This window comes from Hemitrygon akajei, chromosome 30, assembly GCF_048418815.1.
Source record: "Hemitrygon akajei chromosome 30, sHemAka1.3, whole genome shotgun sequence".
NCBI lineage: Eukaryota > Metazoa > Chordata > Chondrichthyes > Myliobatiformes > Dasyatidae > Hemitrygon > Hemitrygon akajei.
Window position 1 is genome coordinate 44,159,165 of NC_133153.1, and position 21,175 is coordinate 44,180,339.

General features: G+C 45.7%; 1 protein-coding gene across 2 annotated transcripts; it reads left to right on the top strand.

Annotated features, from left to right (window-relative positions):
• The first annotated feature begins 464 nt into the window (after positions 1 to 464).
• On the top strand, positions 465 to 21,079 carry gatm (glycine amidinotransferase (L-arginine:glycine amidinotransferase)). 2 transcript variants are annotated; one of them, XM_073032802.1, is made up of 9 exons: positions 465 to 568; positions 3,798 to 4,025; positions 5,215 to 5,410; positions 7,666 to 7,856; positions 8,722 to 8,859; positions 9,097 to 9,261; positions 10,483 to 10,546; positions 12,668 to 12,784; positions 14,677 to 21,079. In XM_073032802.1, the coding sequence occupies exons 1-9, from the start codon at positions 500 to 502 to the stop codon at positions 14,787 to 14,789; spliced, it is 1,281 nt and encodes a 426-aa protein (XP_072888903.1). In that variant the 5' UTR covers positions 465 to 499; the 3' UTR covers positions 14,790 to 21,079. The 2 variants fall into 2 exon arrangements, with proteins under 2 accessions (XP_072888903.1, XP_072888905.1); XM_073032804.1 differs by lacking the exon at positions 8,722 to 8,859.
• The last annotated feature ends 96 nt before the right edge of the window (positions 21,080 to 21,175 follow it).

A 21,175-nucleotide genomic window follows, 5' to 3' on the forward strand; every position in this document is an offset into this window, starting at 1 on the left:
GGTAATCTACGTGTGGAGTTGTAGGAACTGTGTGAGTTCCTGGCTGAATACACTGTAGTTAAAAGCATGAAAACCTGTGAGTTCAAAGAGGGAATAGTGATGAGAACATAAGGAATTGGAACAGGCGTCGGCCATCCGGCCCGTCGAGTCTGCCTCACCGTACAATAAGAACATAAGGACTAGCAGCAGGAGTCGAACTCGGGATGGAGGGGACCCCGGCCGGGCGGTACTGCCCCATCCCGCCGTCTACACCCCCGCCCTCGCACCCCCGAGTCCGGCTGCTGGAAAGGTCCCGCCGCCTTCGCTGGGAGCTCCCGGAACCAGCCGGTGCTGTGGTTAGCACTCACTAAGATTTCTAAGTTTGGACATCTTGAGGCTCCCTTGGAAAGGTCAGGCGGGGCCGTTATAGCAGCCAATGGGAGCGGGGACAGGGATTTAAAGGGTCGGGCTGGGAGCGGTCCCGCTCTGAGCGTGACCACGGTGCGGCCAGAGAAGGACCATGATCCGGGTGCGGTGTCTGCGCGGAGGTAGCAGAGGTGCCGAGTCCGCCCACTTCTTAGGAGCCATGGTCAGTATCCCGGAGGCACAGGGCTGCCCACGGCAATTACTGTCTCCCGCTCGGGGCCAGGCTTATATCCACCGACGCTCGGAGCAATCAGGTTAAAGCCAGATCTAAAATTCCCAGAAATGGTGGGGTAAACAAACGTGGGACGGGTTTACAGCCAAAACCCCCAAAACACACGAGTCGGTCACAAACGGGGAGAGCGGAAACAAACGGACAACGGGTCTGTAGCTGTAGAGAGGATAGGTACACGGTACCTGGTATGTGGTACACAGTGCACTGTACATTATGTGCGTAATGCACAGTACTGCACAGGGTCGTGTCGTACACTGTAGACGGAGGGTACACGATATATACTGTATATATATGCCCTGTGTGATACACGATATATACTGTACTGTGTGTGGGACGCTGTATATGCTGTACGTGAGTGTGGCACATGGTATACACTTCACAGTGTGTTTGGACACATTGTACACGGGGCGTGTCGCACTGTATACGCTGTTCAGGCAGTGTGGTACACTGTATACGCTGTACACGGGCTGTGAAACACTGGGCAGGGCTGTGTGGTACACTGTATACGCTGTACACGGGCTGTGAAACACTGGGCAGGGCTGTGTGGTACACTGTATACGCTGTACACGGGCTGTGAAACACTGGGCAGGGCTGTGTGGTACACTGTATACACTGTACACGGGCTGTGAAACACTGGGCAGGGCTGTGTGGTACACTGTATACGCTGTACACGGGCTGTGAAACACTGGGCAGGGCTGTGTGGTACACTGTATACACTGTACACGGGCTGTGAAACACTGGGCAGGGCTGTGTGGTACACTGTATACACTGCACAGCGTGTGTGGGGTACACGGTACAGTGAAAGTGTAGAGGACTGTACATTTTCCCAGTGTTTGATCATGGTCCCGTACCTCAGATTTGTGAAGAAATGATTAGTGCGGACGTTTTGGTGTCCGTGGGGGGTCGGGGTGGGGTCCGAACCAGTTACTTCGGTTGTGGGACCCGTGCTTGTGTACCCGGGGGTTTGGGGCAAGCCACTGTGAATTCAGGCACCCCTGTGCTGGAGCCGGTGTCGGGTCGCTGTCTATCCTGAAGGTGCAGGAACTTCATTTTAACATTGGTGGAGCTCGTGGTGCCTGGAGCCTGAGCAAAATGTTAGTGAACACGAAAGAAAAGAGCAGGGCGCTGCCTTTTCCCGGCACATGCCAGCGATATGAAACCAGATTCTGATTCCGATACAGGGAAACACATTGAAAGTGCAAGTGCTGGCAATAATTTTAGCCAATGAGGCCAGGCAACGATTTTAAAGTGTGGGATCTTGGGGCCCACCTCCATAGATCCCTCAAAGTTGCAGCAAGGGTGGTTAAGGGCGTTTGGTTGTTGCCATTCGTTAGTCAGAGGTTTCAGTTCAACAGCCGTGAGTAATTTTCAGAGCACAGGAAGTGTGGGACCTCTAGCAAATCGCCCTCAAAACCGGTTGACTTATTGTGTTCAGTAAAGGGACGGTGCTGTAGTGCTGTATTCCCTGGGCCAGTGTTACAAAGCGGAGGTACTGTGCCTTCATTAACAGACATAGAACTGCATGGTTCTAATAAGGGCAAATGAGATTGGCGTATACGGGAAAAGGCCAACGTGGAGACGATGGGCCAAATGGCCTGCGCCGTAATTTTCATGTCTGAAGAAGATGTAACGGAGTAGGGGGGGGGGTGGGAGGGAGGGAGGGAATACCCCGAGAACCTCCTCAGAAACATTGGTCAGGACTCACTTCTGCTGGAGGTCCAGGTAGGAGTTGTCTGTTCTCCCTCGTCAGTTCCGGACGTTGGTTTGCAATCTATCTGATTGTAGATACATCATACGCTAGCTGTTCAGTTCAGCATCTTGAGTATAGAAGTGAATGGCCAAATCAGAGAAACGTTCGGATAAGCATGCAGACTACCTCCGTTTGGACATAGTCAGAGGTAAAACCCCTGGGTGGCTGGAAAAAGGGCACTGGTTCTGAGCCCAAACTGCCGTCTGGCGGACGACACGCCATGAAGAAGGAGCCTAAGTGGAAATGAGGTCACTCGCTGTGGGGAAGTAGCGCTCCCCAAACTGGCCCAGGCGAGTTTGACAAGTTATCGTGTAGCAATCTCCGGAAAAATCTCATTCAGACACTAACTGCGGACCGCCAGGATCATTAAAACAACGCCAGCTATTACTGAAAGAACCAGTGAGGAACGTAACTGCCGGCTATGAGGAAACATTTGAAGATGATTTTGTTTTTGAAAAGCGAGAGCCGCTTGCCTCCTTTTGGAGTAGCAGCTCTGTGTTGCCCCTTTTACAAATCTTGTCCTCATTGTACCAGAAATAGAAACGTCTCCTCCAGCTATTTTCCTTTAATAGCCAATCCAGAAAAAGGGCTGAAAGATGATCTGTTTCTCTCACTGAAACATGAATGACCATAAACGTGTCAGTGTTCGAGAACGATTATCAGGTTACAAGCATTAAAATACCATTCACATTTCTTTCATCTCCTAGTACGGGAAAGGCAATAGACAGTCTGTGCAAACATACAACTCTCTCAATGCAGTCACCCGGACTCCTATCGAGTTGCCTGAACGGGGAGTTGAAGATACAGCGTGGCTTTCTGCCATGGTCAATGAGATTAGGATTAGTGTTACTAATGATATAGAAATTGCTGTTTTCATTACTGTAGAAGATGCAGTATTTATCATAAGGCCATAAGATTTCATCATGGCTGATCCAATTTTCCACTCAGCCCTATTCTCCTGCCTTCTCCCCATATCCCGTCAGGCCCTGACCAATGAAGAGTCCATCAACCTCTGTCTTAAATATACATAGAAACATAGAAAACCTACAGCACAAAGAGAAAGGACCTAGCTCGCTCAACCTATCCTCATAAGACACGGTTTCTAATCTAGGCAACATCCTGGTAAATCTCCTCTGCACCCTCTCTAAAGCTTCCACATCCTTCCTATAATGAGGTGACTAGAACTGAACACAATACTCTGAGTGTGATAGGGGTTTTACTGAACTGCACATTACCTTGCAGCTCTTGAACTCAATTTCCTGACTAATGAAGGCCAGCACACCAAATGCTTCTTAATCACCATATCAATTTGCTTTGCAACTTTGAAAGATCTGTTTCAAGCTCACCACTGGACTGCACAGTGTCAGACACATATGGGCTGTTCCTGATGGTTCCATCTTGTGCTTTCAGATTGGCCGAGCTGTTGTGGGATGGGTGCAGAGAACGTTCCAAAGTACTCAGGCTGCTGCTACAGCCATGAGCTCCTGTGTTGCAGAAGATGATGCCAAGGACAAAACTGCTAATTCACTGGGTGAAGATTGTCCAGTCAACTCCTACAATGAGTGGGACACCCTGGAAGAAGTGATTGTGGGCCGGGCAGAGAATGCGTGTGTGCCTCCTTTCACTGTGGAGGTGAAGGTTGGTACTACAGGAAGGGATCAGGGAGGTTCTCAGGTGTCAATGTGGCTGAGAATGTTGGATTGTCACAGCTCTGCATGAGTGAGCACTTTATGTGCAGAGTTTGTTGTGCACTTCATTGGCAGCTAGATCAGTAGCACACTTTGGACCATTGGTGAATAGTTGGCAGGAGAAGTGTACATTGAATGGGGAGTCCACCCTCGCTGTCTGCCTGGAAACTCACTGGTCCCAGTGGTGAGGCCATGGCTCCACCTGCTGTCCTCTCTCCTACCCAGGACCATTTGTCTTTCAGTCAGTCCCATTGGTCCTGCACTGATCCATTGGGGTATGTCACCTTTGAAGCACAGAACACATATTTGCAGTCAAACAGGAAGTCAGTTTGCATTAAAGAGCAACATATTGAACAGGCAGAGCGCTCACCTCACCCCAGTGACACCAGCCAGGGTGGGTATAGTATGAGGGTGGGAGGGGGGTGAGAGCTGGACGTGGGGTGAGTATAGTGGGTATGAGGGTGGGGGTGGGGAGGGGGTGAGATGGGTGTAGAGGTGTGTATATTAGGGGTGGGGGTGTGTATTGTCGGTATGAAGGTAGGGGTGTATATAGTGGGTATGAGGAAAGGGGAGGGGAGGTGGGAGTGTATAGTGGGTACAAGGGTGGGGTGGGGTGTATATAGTGGGTATGAGGATGAGGGAGGGGAGGTGATGAGAGTTGGATGCGGGGGTGTGTATAGTGGGTACGAGGATGGGGTTGGGGAGGGGATGAGAGGTGGGGGTAGAGGTATATACTGGGCAAGAGGGCAGGGTGTGTATGAGGGTAGGGATGTATATAGTGGGTACGAGGGTGGGGTTGGGTATAGTGGATATGAGGGTGAGGGTGGGGAGGGGGTGAGGGGTAGGGGTGGAGGTGCATACTGGGCATGAAGGTAGGATGTATCTTGTGGGTATGAGGGTAGGAGTGGGTATGAGGGAAGGGGAGGGGAGGTGGGGTGTGTATAGTGGGTATGAGGTGGGGGTGGGGTGTATATAGTGGGTATGAGGGAAGGGGAGAGGAGGTGGGGGTGTATAGTGGGGGTGGGGTGTGTATAGTGGGTATGAGGTGAGGGTGGGGCTGTGATGGAGCAAGGGGGTACAAATGATGCTGTGAGTTTACTGACAGCAAGTAGAACCCTGATGAAGATTTCCTCTTTCAGGCCAATACCTATGAGAAGTATTGGCCCTTCTACCAGCAGTACGGAGGCCAGAGATTTCCTAAGGAGCACATGAAGAAAGCTGTTAACGAAATTGAAGAAATGTGTAACGTTCTCCATGGTGAGGGAGTGATTGTCAGGCGCCCTGAGATCATTGACTGGTCCCAGAATTACAAGACGCCAGACTTTGAATCCACAGGTAAATGCAATATGCATTTGCTCAAAATATTGTGAAAAGCTGAATGACGAATTCAACTAAAGAAATAAAATCAGTAGCTATTGGAATTGGTTGGCATGGCATCTGTGGAGAGAAAAAATGGAGTTGAAGACCCTTCATTGAGTCTTTGACAGGAATTGTTGACTGCTTCTCTCCCCACAGATGCCGCCTGCATGTTTTCAGCAATATCTATTTTTATTTCAGATTTCCAGCAATTGTGGGTTTTTTTGAATTTCTGTTTGAGAAATCCTAGTGCATACTGAGGTTCAGCTAACTCATGAGGACACAACATCTCCATTTTCTCAGGCCATATAAGGCATGTCTAGAGGTCCTTTCTCCAGCACCATCCACCAAAAGACCTTCACTTTGTATACTTCTGACCTCCCTGAGTGACCACTGCCCCTCTCAGCCATGAAATTTATCAGATGACTGGGCTTTAGTTGGTCACCTGTTCACCTTGTGCCCATCCAGGGTCTGGGCAATGCCACTGCAGAGTAGGGACCACAGTTACTATTGCCGCTCTTTGCCTGGGTACCCTGCAGTTGTACAATGAGCCAACAGCTCTGTCAGGAACACTGAGCCAGAGGAGACTCTTCAGCCCATTGACCCAGTTCTATCCCTCTGTCACCTTCCCCTTCTTTGAGTTCAGGATATGGGGCATTTAGCAGTTGTTTCTGACACCACACAAGCTTGCAATGGTAGCATACAGTAATGTGCAAAAGTCTTAGACACTTGTAAAAAAAATTTGTAAAGCAAAGATGCTTTCAAAAATAATGAAAAGCTAAATATCAAAAAATTACTAAAAAGAGCAGAAAACAGTAAAAAAAAACCTAAATCAAATCAATATCTGGTGTGACCACCCTTTGCCTTTAAAACTGCATCAATTCCCTTAGGTACACTAACGTGCAGTTTTATATGAAAATCAGTTGATAAGCGTCTTGGAGAACTTGCCACAGTTCTTCTGTAGATTTTGGCTGTCTCGCCTGCTTCTGTCTCTTCCAATAATCCCAGACTACCTTGATGATATTGAGATCAGGGCTCTGTGGAGGCCATACCATCTGGGGTGTCTCAGAGTTTTGCACAGTACTATAAAGAGCAGGGAACCTGGTTTGGAGGGAATGGGTGAAACGCATGTCAGTCGGACTAGGTCAGGAAGGTATATTGGTTAGTAGGGGCAAGTTGAACTGAAGGGCCTTTTCTGAGCTGTATATCTCCTTGGTTCTAAAGAAGTTTGTCAGGTGGACTGTCATCTGTGCTTATCCACTCTGGAAGGAAGAATAAAATGTTACTTTAACACTGGTGTCTTGGTGCACCGTCTGTGTGCGTACAATGAACAGCAGCTGCCGTGTGCTGTTGAATGGTGATGGAATGATGGTCTTTAGTTAAAGGTAGGGAATATAAAAATAGGACTTTGAGAGAATTTTTGAACTGTGGGGAGGGTTTGGGTTTCCTTACCTAAGGATAGATGAACTGTGGAGGAGTTTCCAGGGGACGCTAGACTTGATCCTTGGTAAAATGAAGTGATAGTCTCTGAGGAACATACACAAAATGCTGGAGGAACTCAGCAGGCCAGGAAAGCATCCATGGAAAGGGAATTAACAGTCAATGTTTCGGGTCAAGATATCTTCATCAGGACTGGAAAGGAAGGGGAGGGGAAAGAGGACAAGCTGAGGAATCATTTGCAGAATGAAAGTCGATCTGGAAACTAAGGATGGTTGGTTTGGCAGAGACTGAGAGGCAGGGCTCAGGCCCCAATCGCCTTTATACCGGGGTCAGTGGGAGGAGCCACAGGAGCAGTCAGCGGCGGTGGGGGGGGGGGGGCGTGTTCAGACAGGTATATGTAGTTCACCACAGTTGGTTTGGCAGAGACTGAGAGGATAGTTGGGGGAGTCCTTTCAGAATATGGTCACCCATTTACAATGGTGAGGAACTCATTTATGCATCAAGAATCCTTCCCCACAGAAAGCTGTGGAGACAGAGACATTGATTATATTCAAAAGTGGGACAGAAAGAGTGGGGTGGATGAAATTATAGCAATCAGTGAAGGGTGTGGACTGTACGATGATGGTAATTACAATGTGGGTGGGACAAGAGAGCAGACCACTGGAAGCGCTCACATTGATAATATCGATGAACACAAGGGTTTCTGAGGCTGCCTCTGCCCCTCCGATAATCAAGCTGTCACCCATACTCTGAGGCACTGGATGTCGCCTTCAGCTCTCTCTCTCCTCACACAGGAATGTATGCTGCCATGCCCAGGGACATTCTGCTGGTGGTGGGTAATGAAATCATTGAGGCACCAATGGCCTGGAGAGCTCGTTTCTTTGAGTATAGGGCATATCGCCCTATCATTAAGGACTACTTTCTCCGTGGAGCCAAGTGGACAACTGCCCCCAAGCCACAAATGTCGGATGAACTGTATAACCTGGTGAGTTGGGAGTTTTCACAGGGTGAACTCACCGGATGTCAGACCAGGTGTTCAGGCAGGGAATCCAGCCTGTGTTAGGGTGGGGTTTTCTGGGCAGGGAGGGGGAACCAGAACCTTAATCCTTCTGTGAATGCATGAGAATGCTTTCCCCCGTAGAATGAAGGACAGGTACCCCCTGCAGCACAGCCTGGTCACACCCACCCTGCGTGGGTCACCATGGGTTACTTGTCTCCCACATGCTACAGGTAACGACATTAATCAGCCAGTCACCAGCGCCTGGAGACTCGGTCACATACTCTTTTCCTCCTATTTGACTGCTTTTTAAAAATTTGTTAATATTATTTTGAGCTGTGTGATGTATGTAGGATGTTTTGCACCTTGGTCCCTGACCAACATTGTTTCGTTTAGCTGTACACACATGTACCATTGAATGACAATTAAATTCAACTTGAAATTGATTCTTTCTTCCCCCATTGCAAAATTTTTAATAAATTGGTATTCAAATAAAATCATTTATAAGAATGCTCAGTGAGCTGTTTGCAGCATTTTCCTGGAAATTAACCTTTGACCCTTGAAAACTGTCAACAAGTTTTGGGTTGTAAACACGGGCAGAACAAACAGTGAACACAGATCCTTCACACAGGAGCAGTACTGATGAAGGGTCTCGGCCCAAAACATCCACTAGTTAATCTTTGCCATAGATGGTGCCTGATCTGCTGAGTTCCTCCAGAATTTTGTGCATGTTGTGCCAAAATGGTGAATGGGCCATTCGGGGGTGGGCACAGGGAGGACCTCAGAGTCTGTGTGGGGAGAGGTGCCATGTCCCACGTTCTGCATTGATGTGAGAGGAGTGTTTCCTGTGCAGGAATACCCCATTCTTTCCGTGGAAGACAGACACAAGTTGGCTGCTGAAGGAAAATTTGTCACCACCGAGTTTGAACCATGCTTTGATGCTGCTGACTTCATAAGAGCTGGGAAGGATATATTTGTACAGAGGAGCCAGGTAGGAACATTGCGTCAGCCTCACACAGGTTCCGATGGCTCCACGCTGATGGTCGCACACAGCTCTGATAGTCCCACTGACTCCCCCTGACCTCCGCTGCTTTCAGTTGTTTCTCCTGTGCAGATTCAAGACTGACCTCAGCCTGACCCTCCAGCTCTGTGAATCACATTTGTTTGCTGCTCAACTTTTCTCTAAACTCCAAGAAATCATTACAATGAGATTGTCCTACTTTTCCAGGTGACTAATTTCCTAGGGATTGAGTGGATGCGGAGACACCTCACTCCAACGTACAGGGTTCACACCATTTCCTTCAGGGATCCAAACCCTATGCATATTGATGCCACTTTCAACATAATTGGGCCTGGTTTGGTCCTGTCAAACCCAGACCGACCCTGTCATCAGGTGAGCTGTGGCTAAGTTGGCTTCTGATTAAAGGATTAGGATCAGAGTTTTAAAGCAAACTGTTTCAGTGTGAAGTATTCTTTTTGTATTTCCTGCCTCTGTTTTTAATGACTAAACACTCCAGTATAAGACTGAAGATTGTTTAATATTATTTCCCGTACACAAGTGTAAGGAGAACGAAATAATTATTATTCCAGATCAGATGCGCCACAAAAAGAAATACAATAAGATAAAGAACACAACAATAATAAAAAAAGTAGATATATATAGCTTATATACGTAGATTGATTATATGTCCATAAGGTAATGTCAAGCTGTACATAAGGGGAAATAATAAAAAAGTGTTGGAGTTAGTGGTTGGAAGCATCGATCAGTCTTACTGCTTAGGGAAAGTAATTGTTTTTGAGTCTGGTGATCTGGCATGGATACTACTTAGCCTCCTCCCTGATGGGAGTGGGACAAACAGACAATACAAGACAATAAGACATAGGAGCACAATTAGGCCATTTGGCCCACCAAGTCTGCTCTGGCATTCAATCATCGCTGATCCTTTCTTCCCCTCCTCAGCACCACTCCCCGGCCTTCTCCCCGTAACCTTTGATGCCATGTCCAATCCAAAAACCTATCAAGTTCTGCCTTAAATACATCCAATGACCTGACCTCCACAGCTACCCATGGTAATAAATTCCACAAATTCACCACCATCTGGCTAAAGAAATTTCTCCGCATCTCTGTTTTAAATTGACACCACTCTATCCTGAGGCTGTGCCCTCACTCCCCGACCATGGGAAACATCCTTTCTACATCTACTCTGTCTAGGCCTTTCAACATTCAAAAGGTTTAAATGAGATTCCCCCCCCCCCCACCCCACCATCTTTCTAAATTCCAATGAGTACAGACCCAGAACTATCAAATGTTCCTCGTATGATAACCCTTTCATTCCTGGAACCATCCTTGTGAACCTCTTCTGGATCTTCTCCAGCGCATCTTTTCTAAACACTGTGAAACAGGTGTCCAACACCACAATAGCTGGCAAGCAGCTGGGATTAGTGATGGTGGGGACCCAGAGAAGGTACAATTGAAAATTACCATCAACATGGAGAGGCTCTGCTGTTACTCATTGTGGATGAAGTCTGTGCATCTCTCTATTATGTGGGGATCGACAACTAATTCCCTGAACCTCTGATCCCCACTCATTCATCCCCCACTTTCAATTTTCAGATTGATATCTTCAAAAAAGCTGGCTGGACTATCATCTCCCCCCCTACTCCTCTGATCTCAGATGGTAAGTACCACAGCTTTATTGGACAATAACAAGCCCTTCCACCTGGTAATGACTGTCGGGTTAAGGAGTTACTCCATGATCAATGTTTGTGGTGATCGGTTAGTACGAGTGTGGTGAGCTTCTGCCACAGCGTCTGACATGAGCCAACTACTTAGAAACAGATTTAAAACTTTTCAGTTCTATTCGGTTAATGATGAGCTTCCAGAATTACAGGTCCTAGTTGGAGTGATCCTGCATTCAACCTCCTCTAAAAGCATTCAATGGAACTTCTTAAAGAAAGTCCTTAAAATTCTATCATTTTTTAATTATCATGGCTTAAAAAGTCCTTACAGATCAGAATCCTTCCATGTGTTTTTTGGGGACTTGCTCAGAGCCTGAACCAGTCAATCAGATGTGACACCCCAGAGGTCTGGTACCTCAGTGTTCATCTGAAACACAAAGGCTGACTTCCATGTTCACCTCCCACAGGATGTGACCTGCTGTGGACTTGGGTGCAGATGTTTGGGTTTGAGGAGCAGATTAGGGAGATGAGTTTTGGGAGAGGATTGGGTGGGCAGGTGTCTCCCTTATGAAAGATTGAAGCCATGGGTTCTCCAGCACTGGCCAGCTAGGGAGTAGCTGGTAGACCTGACCTCAATCTGGATTATCCAGTTCCTTTAGAGTGTGCTTTGTTAAAGAAAATCAGCACAGAAAAAGGCCCTTCGGCCCAGAAGCTCTTCTGGAGAAGGAGGTGGATGCAAATGTTAAATATTTATTTCCCTAAAACAGGGGTCAGCAACTTTTTTTTGCACCGCGGACTGGTTTAATATTGACAATATTCTTGCGGACTAGCCGACGGTAGGGGGTGTTAATCACGACTGGAATATAGGTGATAAATCAACTATGAGTCACTTATAAGTGGCTAATACACTCAATTTCGTTTCTAAAAGGGTTTACATAACGAATTTAATATTAAGCACACAGCGCATATTTTCCTCATGAATATAGTGATAAGTCAATTATAAGTCAATAGCATCATAACATTTTAAGTAACGTTTGGATATTAAACACACAGCGCATATTTTCCTTGTACGAACATATAAAATCATTGCAACACACCAATATCGCTGAATCAGTGGGAGCCCTGGGCTTGCTTCCCTGCAACAAGATGGTCCCATCGAGGGGTGATGGGAGACAGCGATACTCGAAGGGGGTTCCTTATGTCCAGTCTATTCTGCAATTTAGTTTTCGTGGCTCTCAGCACTTACTTCTGTCCTGCTTGCTCACTTCTTTTCCGCTCAAAAAACTCAATGGGTTTGTCTTGGACTCAAGGTGCCAAAGCACCTTGCTGGGTGCTTGGACTCAAGGTGCCAAAGCAGTTTTCATTGCCTCATTAGACAGCCTCTGGACCCGAACTCCAGCCTCCCGCCCACTTGCTGCCAGACACATTGGCCAGGTACGGCTGGTCCTGGGTGGGGTGAGAGGACAAGGTAAGGGCCGGAGGTTCCCGTGCCGGGGCCGCAGCGGTCGCAGTCTGGAGAGAGTGACTGACTGAGTGAGGGGACAGGGTGTGCGCCCGCCCCCCCCTTTGTAGGTAGGATCTATCGGTCGACAAAAGTTTGACTCGAGGGATGACTTTCAGTAGATCGCAGCGAGGTAGCTGCTCTGCTACTTATGAAACCCTGAGCCCGAATTAGGTCATCTGCAAATATTTTAGCACTGGGTTCCCCATGAACATTTGATGTGCTAAACAGATTTGGAGGTGGCGCCCATCTGTCCACGCTCCAGGCCAGTAGCAACGGCACTTCTCACCGGCCGCGTGAGGCGGCCGATTACCCAAGGCCAACTAGTGATCCCTGGCGCAAGGGTATCACTTCGTTTAGGCGACTGATGACCTCGCGTGCGTTCAAGTTCAACAATGGGCGTGACAGGGAGTGAGGAAAGGTGCAGCTGACTCATATTGTTTCCTATCGCCAAATCATATTGTTTCCTCACTGCCTGATAGCACATGCTTTGCGGCTCAGTGGTTGGGGATCACTGCCCTAAAACACTTACAAAGAAAACAACCTTCTTTGTTATTTTAAAAAAACACACAAATCTTGGCAGCCAACTTGTACTGTCATTGGTGAAATCTTATTGCAGATCACCCCCTGTGGATGTCTTCCAAGTGGCTGTCCATGAATGTTCTGATGCTGGATGAGAAGCGAGTGATGATCGAAAAGGATGAAACTACAACTCAAAAGATGTTTGAGAAACTAGGTAATGAAATCTTGTTGGACACATCTGTTAGAGTTCTTCCAGGAAGTAACAAATAGGGTTGTTAAAGAAGAGGCAGTGGATGTCATTTACTTGGATTTTCAGAAGGCATTTGATAAGGGCAACTATGGCTTATTGGGCTGGAAAGGCCTGTTACCAGGCTGCATCATTAGTAACTTCAGCTGAAGCCCTAAAGTACAGGTCAGCTCCAGAACCACTTCATGCTTTGTCAGAAACTCAGTTCAAATCTTTTCTAACTCCTGAATTCTCACCATTTACCTCTGAAAATCGATGCATTAGAAAGGATCTTGGGAATTTGCCTCTCGTATCATTCACTTTTTACGAACTTCCCAGATTCATTAATTAAATACTGAGGCATCAAAACGCGCTGTTTTCAATGAACAGGGTTAAATCAACACCAGGATAGGAAGGCCAGGGTAAAGTCTTATTGTGGGAGAGTCTAAGACCTGAGGACGCAGTCTTAGAATAGAGGGACATCCATTTAGAATGGAGATGAGGAGGAATTTCTTTAGCCAGAGAGTAGTGAATCTGTGGAATTTGTTGCCCAGGTCACTGGGTATATTTAAGGCAGAGGTTGATAGATCCTTGATTAGTCAGGGCATGAAGGGATACAGGGAGAAGGCAGGAGATTGGGGCTGAGAGGGAAAGTGAATCAGCCATGATGAGACGGCGGAGCCAACTTGAAAGGCTAAATGGCCTAACTCTGCTCCCCTGGATTTAGAGGGGATCTGAAGAAAAGTTTCCCCACCTGAAGGTGGTTGAAGCATCTGACACACCACTAGAAAGGCAGAAATATTCATAAAATTGAAAAGCCACATTTCACTGAGCAGTTGGAACTCTGTTCTATAGAAGGTACTGGCTGGGTGATAGCAGTTTGGATTAGTATAGATCAGTATTGAGAGCTGGAACATCTGCAAATATATGGCTTCTCTGTAGAGAGAGTTAAGTGTACCAAGTTCCTGTAAGTTTACATCATGATGACCTTACTTGGTCCCTTAACATCACCTCTCTGAACAAGAAGGCACAACAGCACCTCCACTTCTTAAAAGATTGAGGCAAGCAAGGCTCCCACCCCGCATTGTAACTGCACAATTGAGAGTATCCTGACAAGTTGCATCTCCATCTGGTATGGGAACAGTCGAGCATCGGACCATAAGTCCTTACAAAGGACTGTGAGAACAGCTGAGAGGACTATAGAGGTCTCCCTACCATCCATCGGGGATATCTATCAGGAGCGCTGTGTATGCAGGGCCCTTAGTATTATTAAGGATCCCATCCGTCCATCCAGCATTCTCTTTGACTTTCTACCATCAGGCAGGAGACTCTGATGCACAAAAGCAAGAACAGTCAGAATGAGAAACAGTTTCTTCCCCCAGGCCATTAGGCTTCTGATCTCCTGGCCTCATCGTACTCGAAATGTTACTGGTTAATCTGTTCTGCACCCGACAATATTTAATATTGATGCACTTTAGTTTGTTATTTATGTGTGATTCATTTGTAGATTTTATCCTTACCTTAATAAGTTATTGTGTGTTATTTGTGTGTTATTGCTGTGTTTTACCCTCGGGTTTGGAGAAACACTGTCCTGTCTATATACATTAGATGGTTATATACATTATATACTGTACATGTGTGTAGTTAAATGACAATAAACTTCACTTCACTTGACATTTGACTTGGTATCGGTACTGAACGACCTGTGTCCATGTCATACGACTCTTTTACACATACCTTTTGGCCAAGTCAATAGCATATTCCCAATGAACAGATGCTTTCCCATTATCCCAATATTTCTCTGTTACAATAAGGCTTACATTACTGCAGCAACACCAACAGGAGTTCCTGGTTAAATGAAAATTCCTCTTTTCCTTTAGGAATTGCCACAATTAAAGTCAACATCCGGAATGCCAATTCTTTGGGCGGAGGCTTTCATTGCTGGACATGTGACATCCGTCGCCGTGGCACCCTCCAATCATATTTTGACTGAGTATTGCCAGGAGTCTCTTTTTTAGTAATTTAAAAGGCTATTGGAATGTTGGTCTTCATCTCAAGGGACTAGAACACTAAGTGGTGACAATGACCTATGGAATTGTAATTAATTTCTATTCAATTGGAGGATAAATTCTTTTGGTAAGGTTAGCTGCAAATTCACCTGGTCCTTTCATCTGGGCTGGTTCACCAGGGTCAATTCACCAGGGCTGAACATATCTGAATCATGAAGACAGGAGTTAGAGTCCATTCAGCCCTCTGTATCTTTGCTGATCCACCTTCTTCCCATGGCCTAGTTCTCTCCAGCACCCCTCAATTTCTTGTTGGAAGCACTGATTCTACAGCCTTTGCTCAAGGAGTTGACTGTATCCCCAGGTTCCTGACCCGTCTGCTAACCTACTAACTTGGTGTTCCTCTGTGTATCATTCGTGTCCCTCCTTTCCCTTTAATATCTAAAGTCTAAAGTCCACCACATTGCCTGATTCCAGTACCACTCTGAGTAACTCATTGTAAATGTCCAGAAACTTGCCCCTCACACCATCTTTAAATATCTCCCCTCTAACCTTAAAGGCATGTCCTCTGGTGTTTGACATTTCTACTGTGGGGTAAAGATTCTGACCTACCTATGCCTATTATAACCTTAAAAAATTCTACTGTCCCTCTTAGTCTCCAGAACTCTAGGGAGGACGGATGAACTTCTTCTGCATCCTCTCCAGAGTGTCCACATCCTTCCTATAGTGTGGTGACCAGAAGTACAGGCAATAATCCCAAGTGTGGTTGGACTAAAGTTTTATACAGCTGCAGTATGACTTGCTTACTCTACTAATGAAGGTAAGCATGCCATACGCCTTTTTTACCGCCATTTACATAGCCCTTAGGGTGAACTATGGACCTGGACATCAAGATCCCTCTGTATGACAATGCTACTAAAGGGTCCACATTAACTGTACATGTCCTCCTTTCATTTGACACCCCAATGTGCAACACTTCACACTTGCCTGCATTAAACTATACCTGCTACTTCTCTAACAGTATATGTAACTGATCTATATCCCAAGTATTCTTTGAGTCTATTGTCCACAACTCCACCAATCTTGGTGTCATCCACAAACTTGCAGATCCTCCATCAATATTTTCATCCAGATCATTGATATATATCACAAACAACTGATGTCTGCACTGATCTTTGTGGAACACCACTGGTCACGGACCTCCTGCCAGAATAGCAGCCTTCCAGCTCTACTCTCTGTTCTTCTTTGGACAAGCCAGTTCACCCTGAATCCCATGTATCTTCTGATGCAATCTAGCACAAGGCACCTTGTCAAATGCCTCATGTCCATGTAGACAATGTAAACTGCTTTGCCCTTGTTCAGCACCTTTGTCACCTTCACAAAAAACTAATCAAGTTTGTAAGGCATAACCTAACCTGTGCAAAGCAATGCCTTTCTAAATGCACATAAATCCTATATTTCAGTATCCTCTCCATATCTTCCCTATCACTGACGTGAGGTTTACTGCCCTATAGTTATGTGAATTATATCTATTTCCTTTCTTGGGTACAACATTTGTCACTGTCCAGTCCTCTGGGACCTCACCTATTGTTCGTGAAGACACTAAAATCTTTGTCAAAGCCGCAGCAATCTCTTCACTTTTTCTTGCAATATTCTGGGATATACGGCATCAAGTCCTGGGGACTTCCTTCCTTCCTTCTTCTTGTTTTACGGCAGTTGGCACCCAGCTTAATGGTGCATTACCGCCACCTTCTGCTCCAGAGTGTGGATCAGATGATAGACTTACATTCTAAATCCCTTCACCTATATAAAATTAATTCTCATCATCTGGGGACTTATCTACCTTAATGCTCTGAGATGACCCAGCACTACCTTTTCCTTAATCTCAAAATGTCCCAGCACCTGAACACGTCCCACTCTGCCTTCACTACCCTCCAAGTCCTTCTCCTCAGTAAATACTGACACAAAGTACTCATTTAATACCTGAGCCATTTGCCCTGCCTCCCCAGACAAATTCCCTCCTTTATCCTTACATGGACCTAACCTGCCCTTAGTTATCCTCTTTTTTTGATGTATAAAATACCCTGTAATTCTCCTTGATTCTGCTTACAAGGACATTTCATGGTCACCTTTGGTCTTTCTAATCACCTGCTTCAGCACCTTCCTGCTCTCTACCCTCAGGGATCTGTTCTGGGACCGTTACTCTTTGTGATTTTTATAAACAACCTGGGTGAGGAAGTGGAGGGATGTGTTAGTAAATTTGCTGATGACACAAAGGTTGGAGGTGTTATGGATAGTGTGGAGGGCTGTCAGAGGTTACAGCGTGACACTGATAGGATGCAAAATGGGCTGAGAAGTGGCAGATGGAGTTCAACCCAGATAAATGTGAAGTGATTCATTTTGGTAGGTCAAATATGATGGCAGAATATAGAATTATTGGTAAGACTCTTGGCAGTATGGAGGATCAGAGGGATCTTGGGATCCAAGTTCATAGGACGCTCAAAGCAGCAGCACAGGTTGACTTTGTGGTTAAGAAGGAATACGGTGTATTGGCCTTCATCAATCGTGGCATTAAATTTAGGAGCCGAGAGGTAATGTTGCAGCTATATAGGACCCTGGTCAGACCCCACTTGGAGTACTGTGCTCAGTTCTGGTTGCCTCACTACAGGAAGGATGTAGAAGCCATAGAAAGGGTGCAAAGGAGATTTACAAGGATGTTGTCTGGATTGGGGAGCATGCCTTATGAAAACAGGTTGAGTGAACTTGGCCTTTACTCCTTGGAGCAACGGAAGATGAGAGGTGACCTGATAGAGGTGTACAAGATGATGAGAGGCATTGATCATGTGGATAGTCAGTGGCTTTTTCCCAGGGCTGAAATGGTTGCCACAAGAGGACACAGGTTTAAGGTGCTGGGGAGTAGGTACAGAGGAGATGTCAGGGGTAAATTTTTTACTCAGAGAGTGGTGAGTGTGTGGAATGGGCTGCCATCCATGGTGGTGGAGACAGATACGATAGGGTCTTTTAAGAAACTTTTGGATAGGTACATGGAGCTTAGAAAAATAGAGGGCTATAGGTAAACCTAGTAATTTCTAAGGTAGGGGCATGTTCGGCATAACTTTGTGGGCCAAAGGGCCTGTATTGTGCTGTAGGTTTTCTGTGTTTCTATATTTCTTTATATTCCACAAGGGCCCAGTCTGATTTCTGCTTCCCAAATCTTACGTATACTTCCATTTCCTTCCTTATTAAATTCAGGCCTCTTGAATCATTCAAGGTTCCCATGCCTTACCATTCTTGTCCTTGTTCTTTACCAGATATTCTGATCCTGAACTCTGATCAGCAGGTCTTTTAAACCACTCCCACATATCAGATAGTAGCTGTTCCCTATTAACACCACTTAGCTCGTATCTTATCCTGTCATAATTTGTCCTTCACCAATTTAGTACCTTCCTGCAAGATCCAATTTTATTCTTGCTCATAACTATTTCAAAACATAATGAGTTGTGGTTACTCTTCCCAGAATATTCACTCACCATCAGGTCTGTCACCCAGCGTGGCTCATTTCCCAAAGCCAGGTTCAGTGTGTTCTCTCCTCCAGATGGATTTTCTACATATTGTTTCAAGAACCTTTATTATTTACCATTTCTTCACAGTTGTGAATATTTTATTAAACTTTCTTCATTGTCCTGAAGAAAGAACCCTCTCCACTGAAACAGAGTTTGTCTTTACTGGGATTCATTGTGTTTCCATGACAACCCATTCAAACCATGATGTCTGGTCTGGCTACTGGATTCCCAACGAAAGATTGACCTAAATTACAAAATATGATTCAGAGAACCCCTGCTTGCTTTTGTATTCCTTGCCTCAATTTATAAAGACCAGGATTCCAAATGCCTTTTTAGTAACCTTCTCAACACAACATAGACTGACTCCTTCAGAAATGTGTTCCTTTGTTCTGAAACCTCTTTTCTAGTGCCTCTCTCCTCAAAATAATGCTGAGTTTGAGAACAAAGTGAAATTTTCAAAATTGCGATGGATAATTTTTTTTTGTTGGACAAGATTATTGAAGCTTGTGGAATAAAGGTGGGTAGATCAGCCATGATTATTCAAATGTTTGAACCTCATACAGCCCAAGTCTGAATGTAGGCTGGGTTGACTTTGGTCAAACATGTGCATGAACTGTAGTTTGTATTTGATCAGCAATCCCTGTCCAAAGCTGCTTTTTATCACTCTCTTTCCAGGAGAGGTGTTCGTATTCCCTTGTAATCTGCAACAAAAGTCCTCTGGCTGACTTACAAACATTTCCCTTTCATGAATAACTATGGCTTCTCAGTTGTTCTTGAGGGTCATGGGTTATTAAAGTTTATGTGAAGCTGTTCTTGGTTTTCACTTGTACTGTTGTCATTCTCAGGTACGGAATTTTGGCAAGTTGCTCCACTGGATTCCAACATTTTAAATTAAATTGAGGACCATGTTTGTATTTGATGTAGGAACTGGCAGATTTGCAATGCTCATTTTTAAATCTTGTTTGAAATTTCATTTGGCAGCTGAATACAGTAAGGCAAATGATTGGGCATGGACCAGTTTCACAAAATGTCTGTCTGTCACCTCCTGGTGTGGAGTCCCAGCTCTTCCTGAAAGGTGGAGCCACGTTCAGGCCCCACTTACTTTAGGCAGATCACCACTTGGTCGAACATCCCAAAGAAATGTTGCTTCACACCAGTTGGAGAGAATCATTACAGAGAACACCCCTTCCACTCCCAGCCCCCAGGGAATTTTCCATCCCATTAAAATGTAGAGAGTCCAGGATAAAACAGAGAACTTTCAAAAGACAACTCAGTTGGTCAGGCAGTATCTGTCAAGGTAGAAACAAAATGACAGAAGTGAGATGTTAGCTGTTACTTCCTTCACAGTTACCGTCTGATTGACTGACAGATTGTTTTTTGATAACCACTTCCAGGATGACTTGTGTTACTGGGAAACTCACTGGAGGGTGGGTGCCCCTGTATTCTCATACAGAGTTCACACTGGGGAGCTGCGTCAGTCTCCCTGTGCAGCAGAGGAACTTGGACTAGGGCTATTGATACTGCAGGGAACTGCAGCTGGTGCAAATGGCGGCCACTTGCCTTGTGCCTGTCAGACTGCTGCATCTCCCCCACCAACTTGCCTGCCTGCTGTAGAGCTGCTCAAATCACAGGCCCCTACTCCAGCCACTTTGCAGTCTGCCATCACCAAAGTTGTTCCCTCCTTTCCTTTTCACCATTACTTCCCCCAGCCACAGCCCAAACATGCATGCCAACACCAAAACAACTTTAGGCTGTAGTATTCCTGGGCATGAACTAGTTTTAATCAATCTGGAAATCAAAAGCAACAAAAAAAGCTATTGGTCGGTGATTTATTGCTTGGTGATTTTTTTAAAGTCACCTTTGGCCCATCCTTTCTATGCTGGCTTTGTTGACATCCTCTCAATGTGAAATGTTTCAATTAAGACTGGAACACCCCATCATTTGCCTACATTTCATTGGTTTTAAGTCTTTCCTTGTTTGTCTTGAATGCTACAGTTAATTGAAACGCAACAAGTATTGCATGCAGATTGCTGGACATCGCTTGAAGTCACTGCTGCCTGAGGAAAAGTGTTGGACTTCAGCTTTGAAATAAAACAATGTGAAAGTTAGTTTGTGAAAACCGTTTTCTGAGTGGATTGAGAATGTGGAGTTAGAGAATTCACGCCATGTTTCCTGAGCATAGTCCAGCAGAGGGCGCTCCAGCCCAACAGATGTGACCAGAGGAGGGTGGAGCTTGGCAGAGCAAAACAGGCCCTTTGACCCACCCTGTCTATGCTGGCTTCTGTCTCCACCTGCTTACAGATAGACATTCTTCATCCACCTCCTATTCCAGGGAGACCACACGTGCAGCCTGCCACAGCACTTGGTGCTCTGGGAGAGGAAACTCAATTTGAGCAACACTTCCCCTACCCCCCCCCCACCCCCACCAGGCCCCCTGCACTTTCAATCTGCTGTCCCTGACCTCTCCATGGTGTCTGTGGACAAATGTTTCCCAGTTACATGGGACTGCATCATTTGCCATTCAGAATTACAAACCTATTCTGCAAACACTATCTGTTTTCCAGAAACAAGCTGATAGAAGTGAAGGAGGTAATTGCGAGATGTATTTGATAATGCCAAGTTTAGTCCATGGTTTACTTGTGTTTTACTGCAGATGTTGAATGAGCATGCAAAGTATTTATAATTCTTCTTCTTAATAAAATGTATTGAATGTAGTTTCTGGAGGCTGGAGTGTGACTGATTATAAACACAAGCGGTACTGCAGATGCTGGAAATCTAGAGCAATACACACACAGGTCACTCTAACATGA

Excerpts from the sequence above, each read along its gene's own strand:
- gatm (XM_073032802.1), top strand. The coding sequence starts at position 500 with ATGATCCGGGTGCGGTGTCTGCGCGGAGGTAGCAGAGGTGCCGAGTCC. Across the intron at positions 7,857-8,721 it reads CGGATGAACTGTATAACCTG|GAATACCCCATTCTTTCCGT; the intron begins GTGAGTTGGGAG and ends TTTCCTGTGCAG. Across the intron at positions 10,547-12,667 it reads TACTCCTCTGATCTCAGATG|ATCACCCCCTGTGGATGTCT; the intron begins GTAAGTACCACA and ends ATCTTATTGCAG.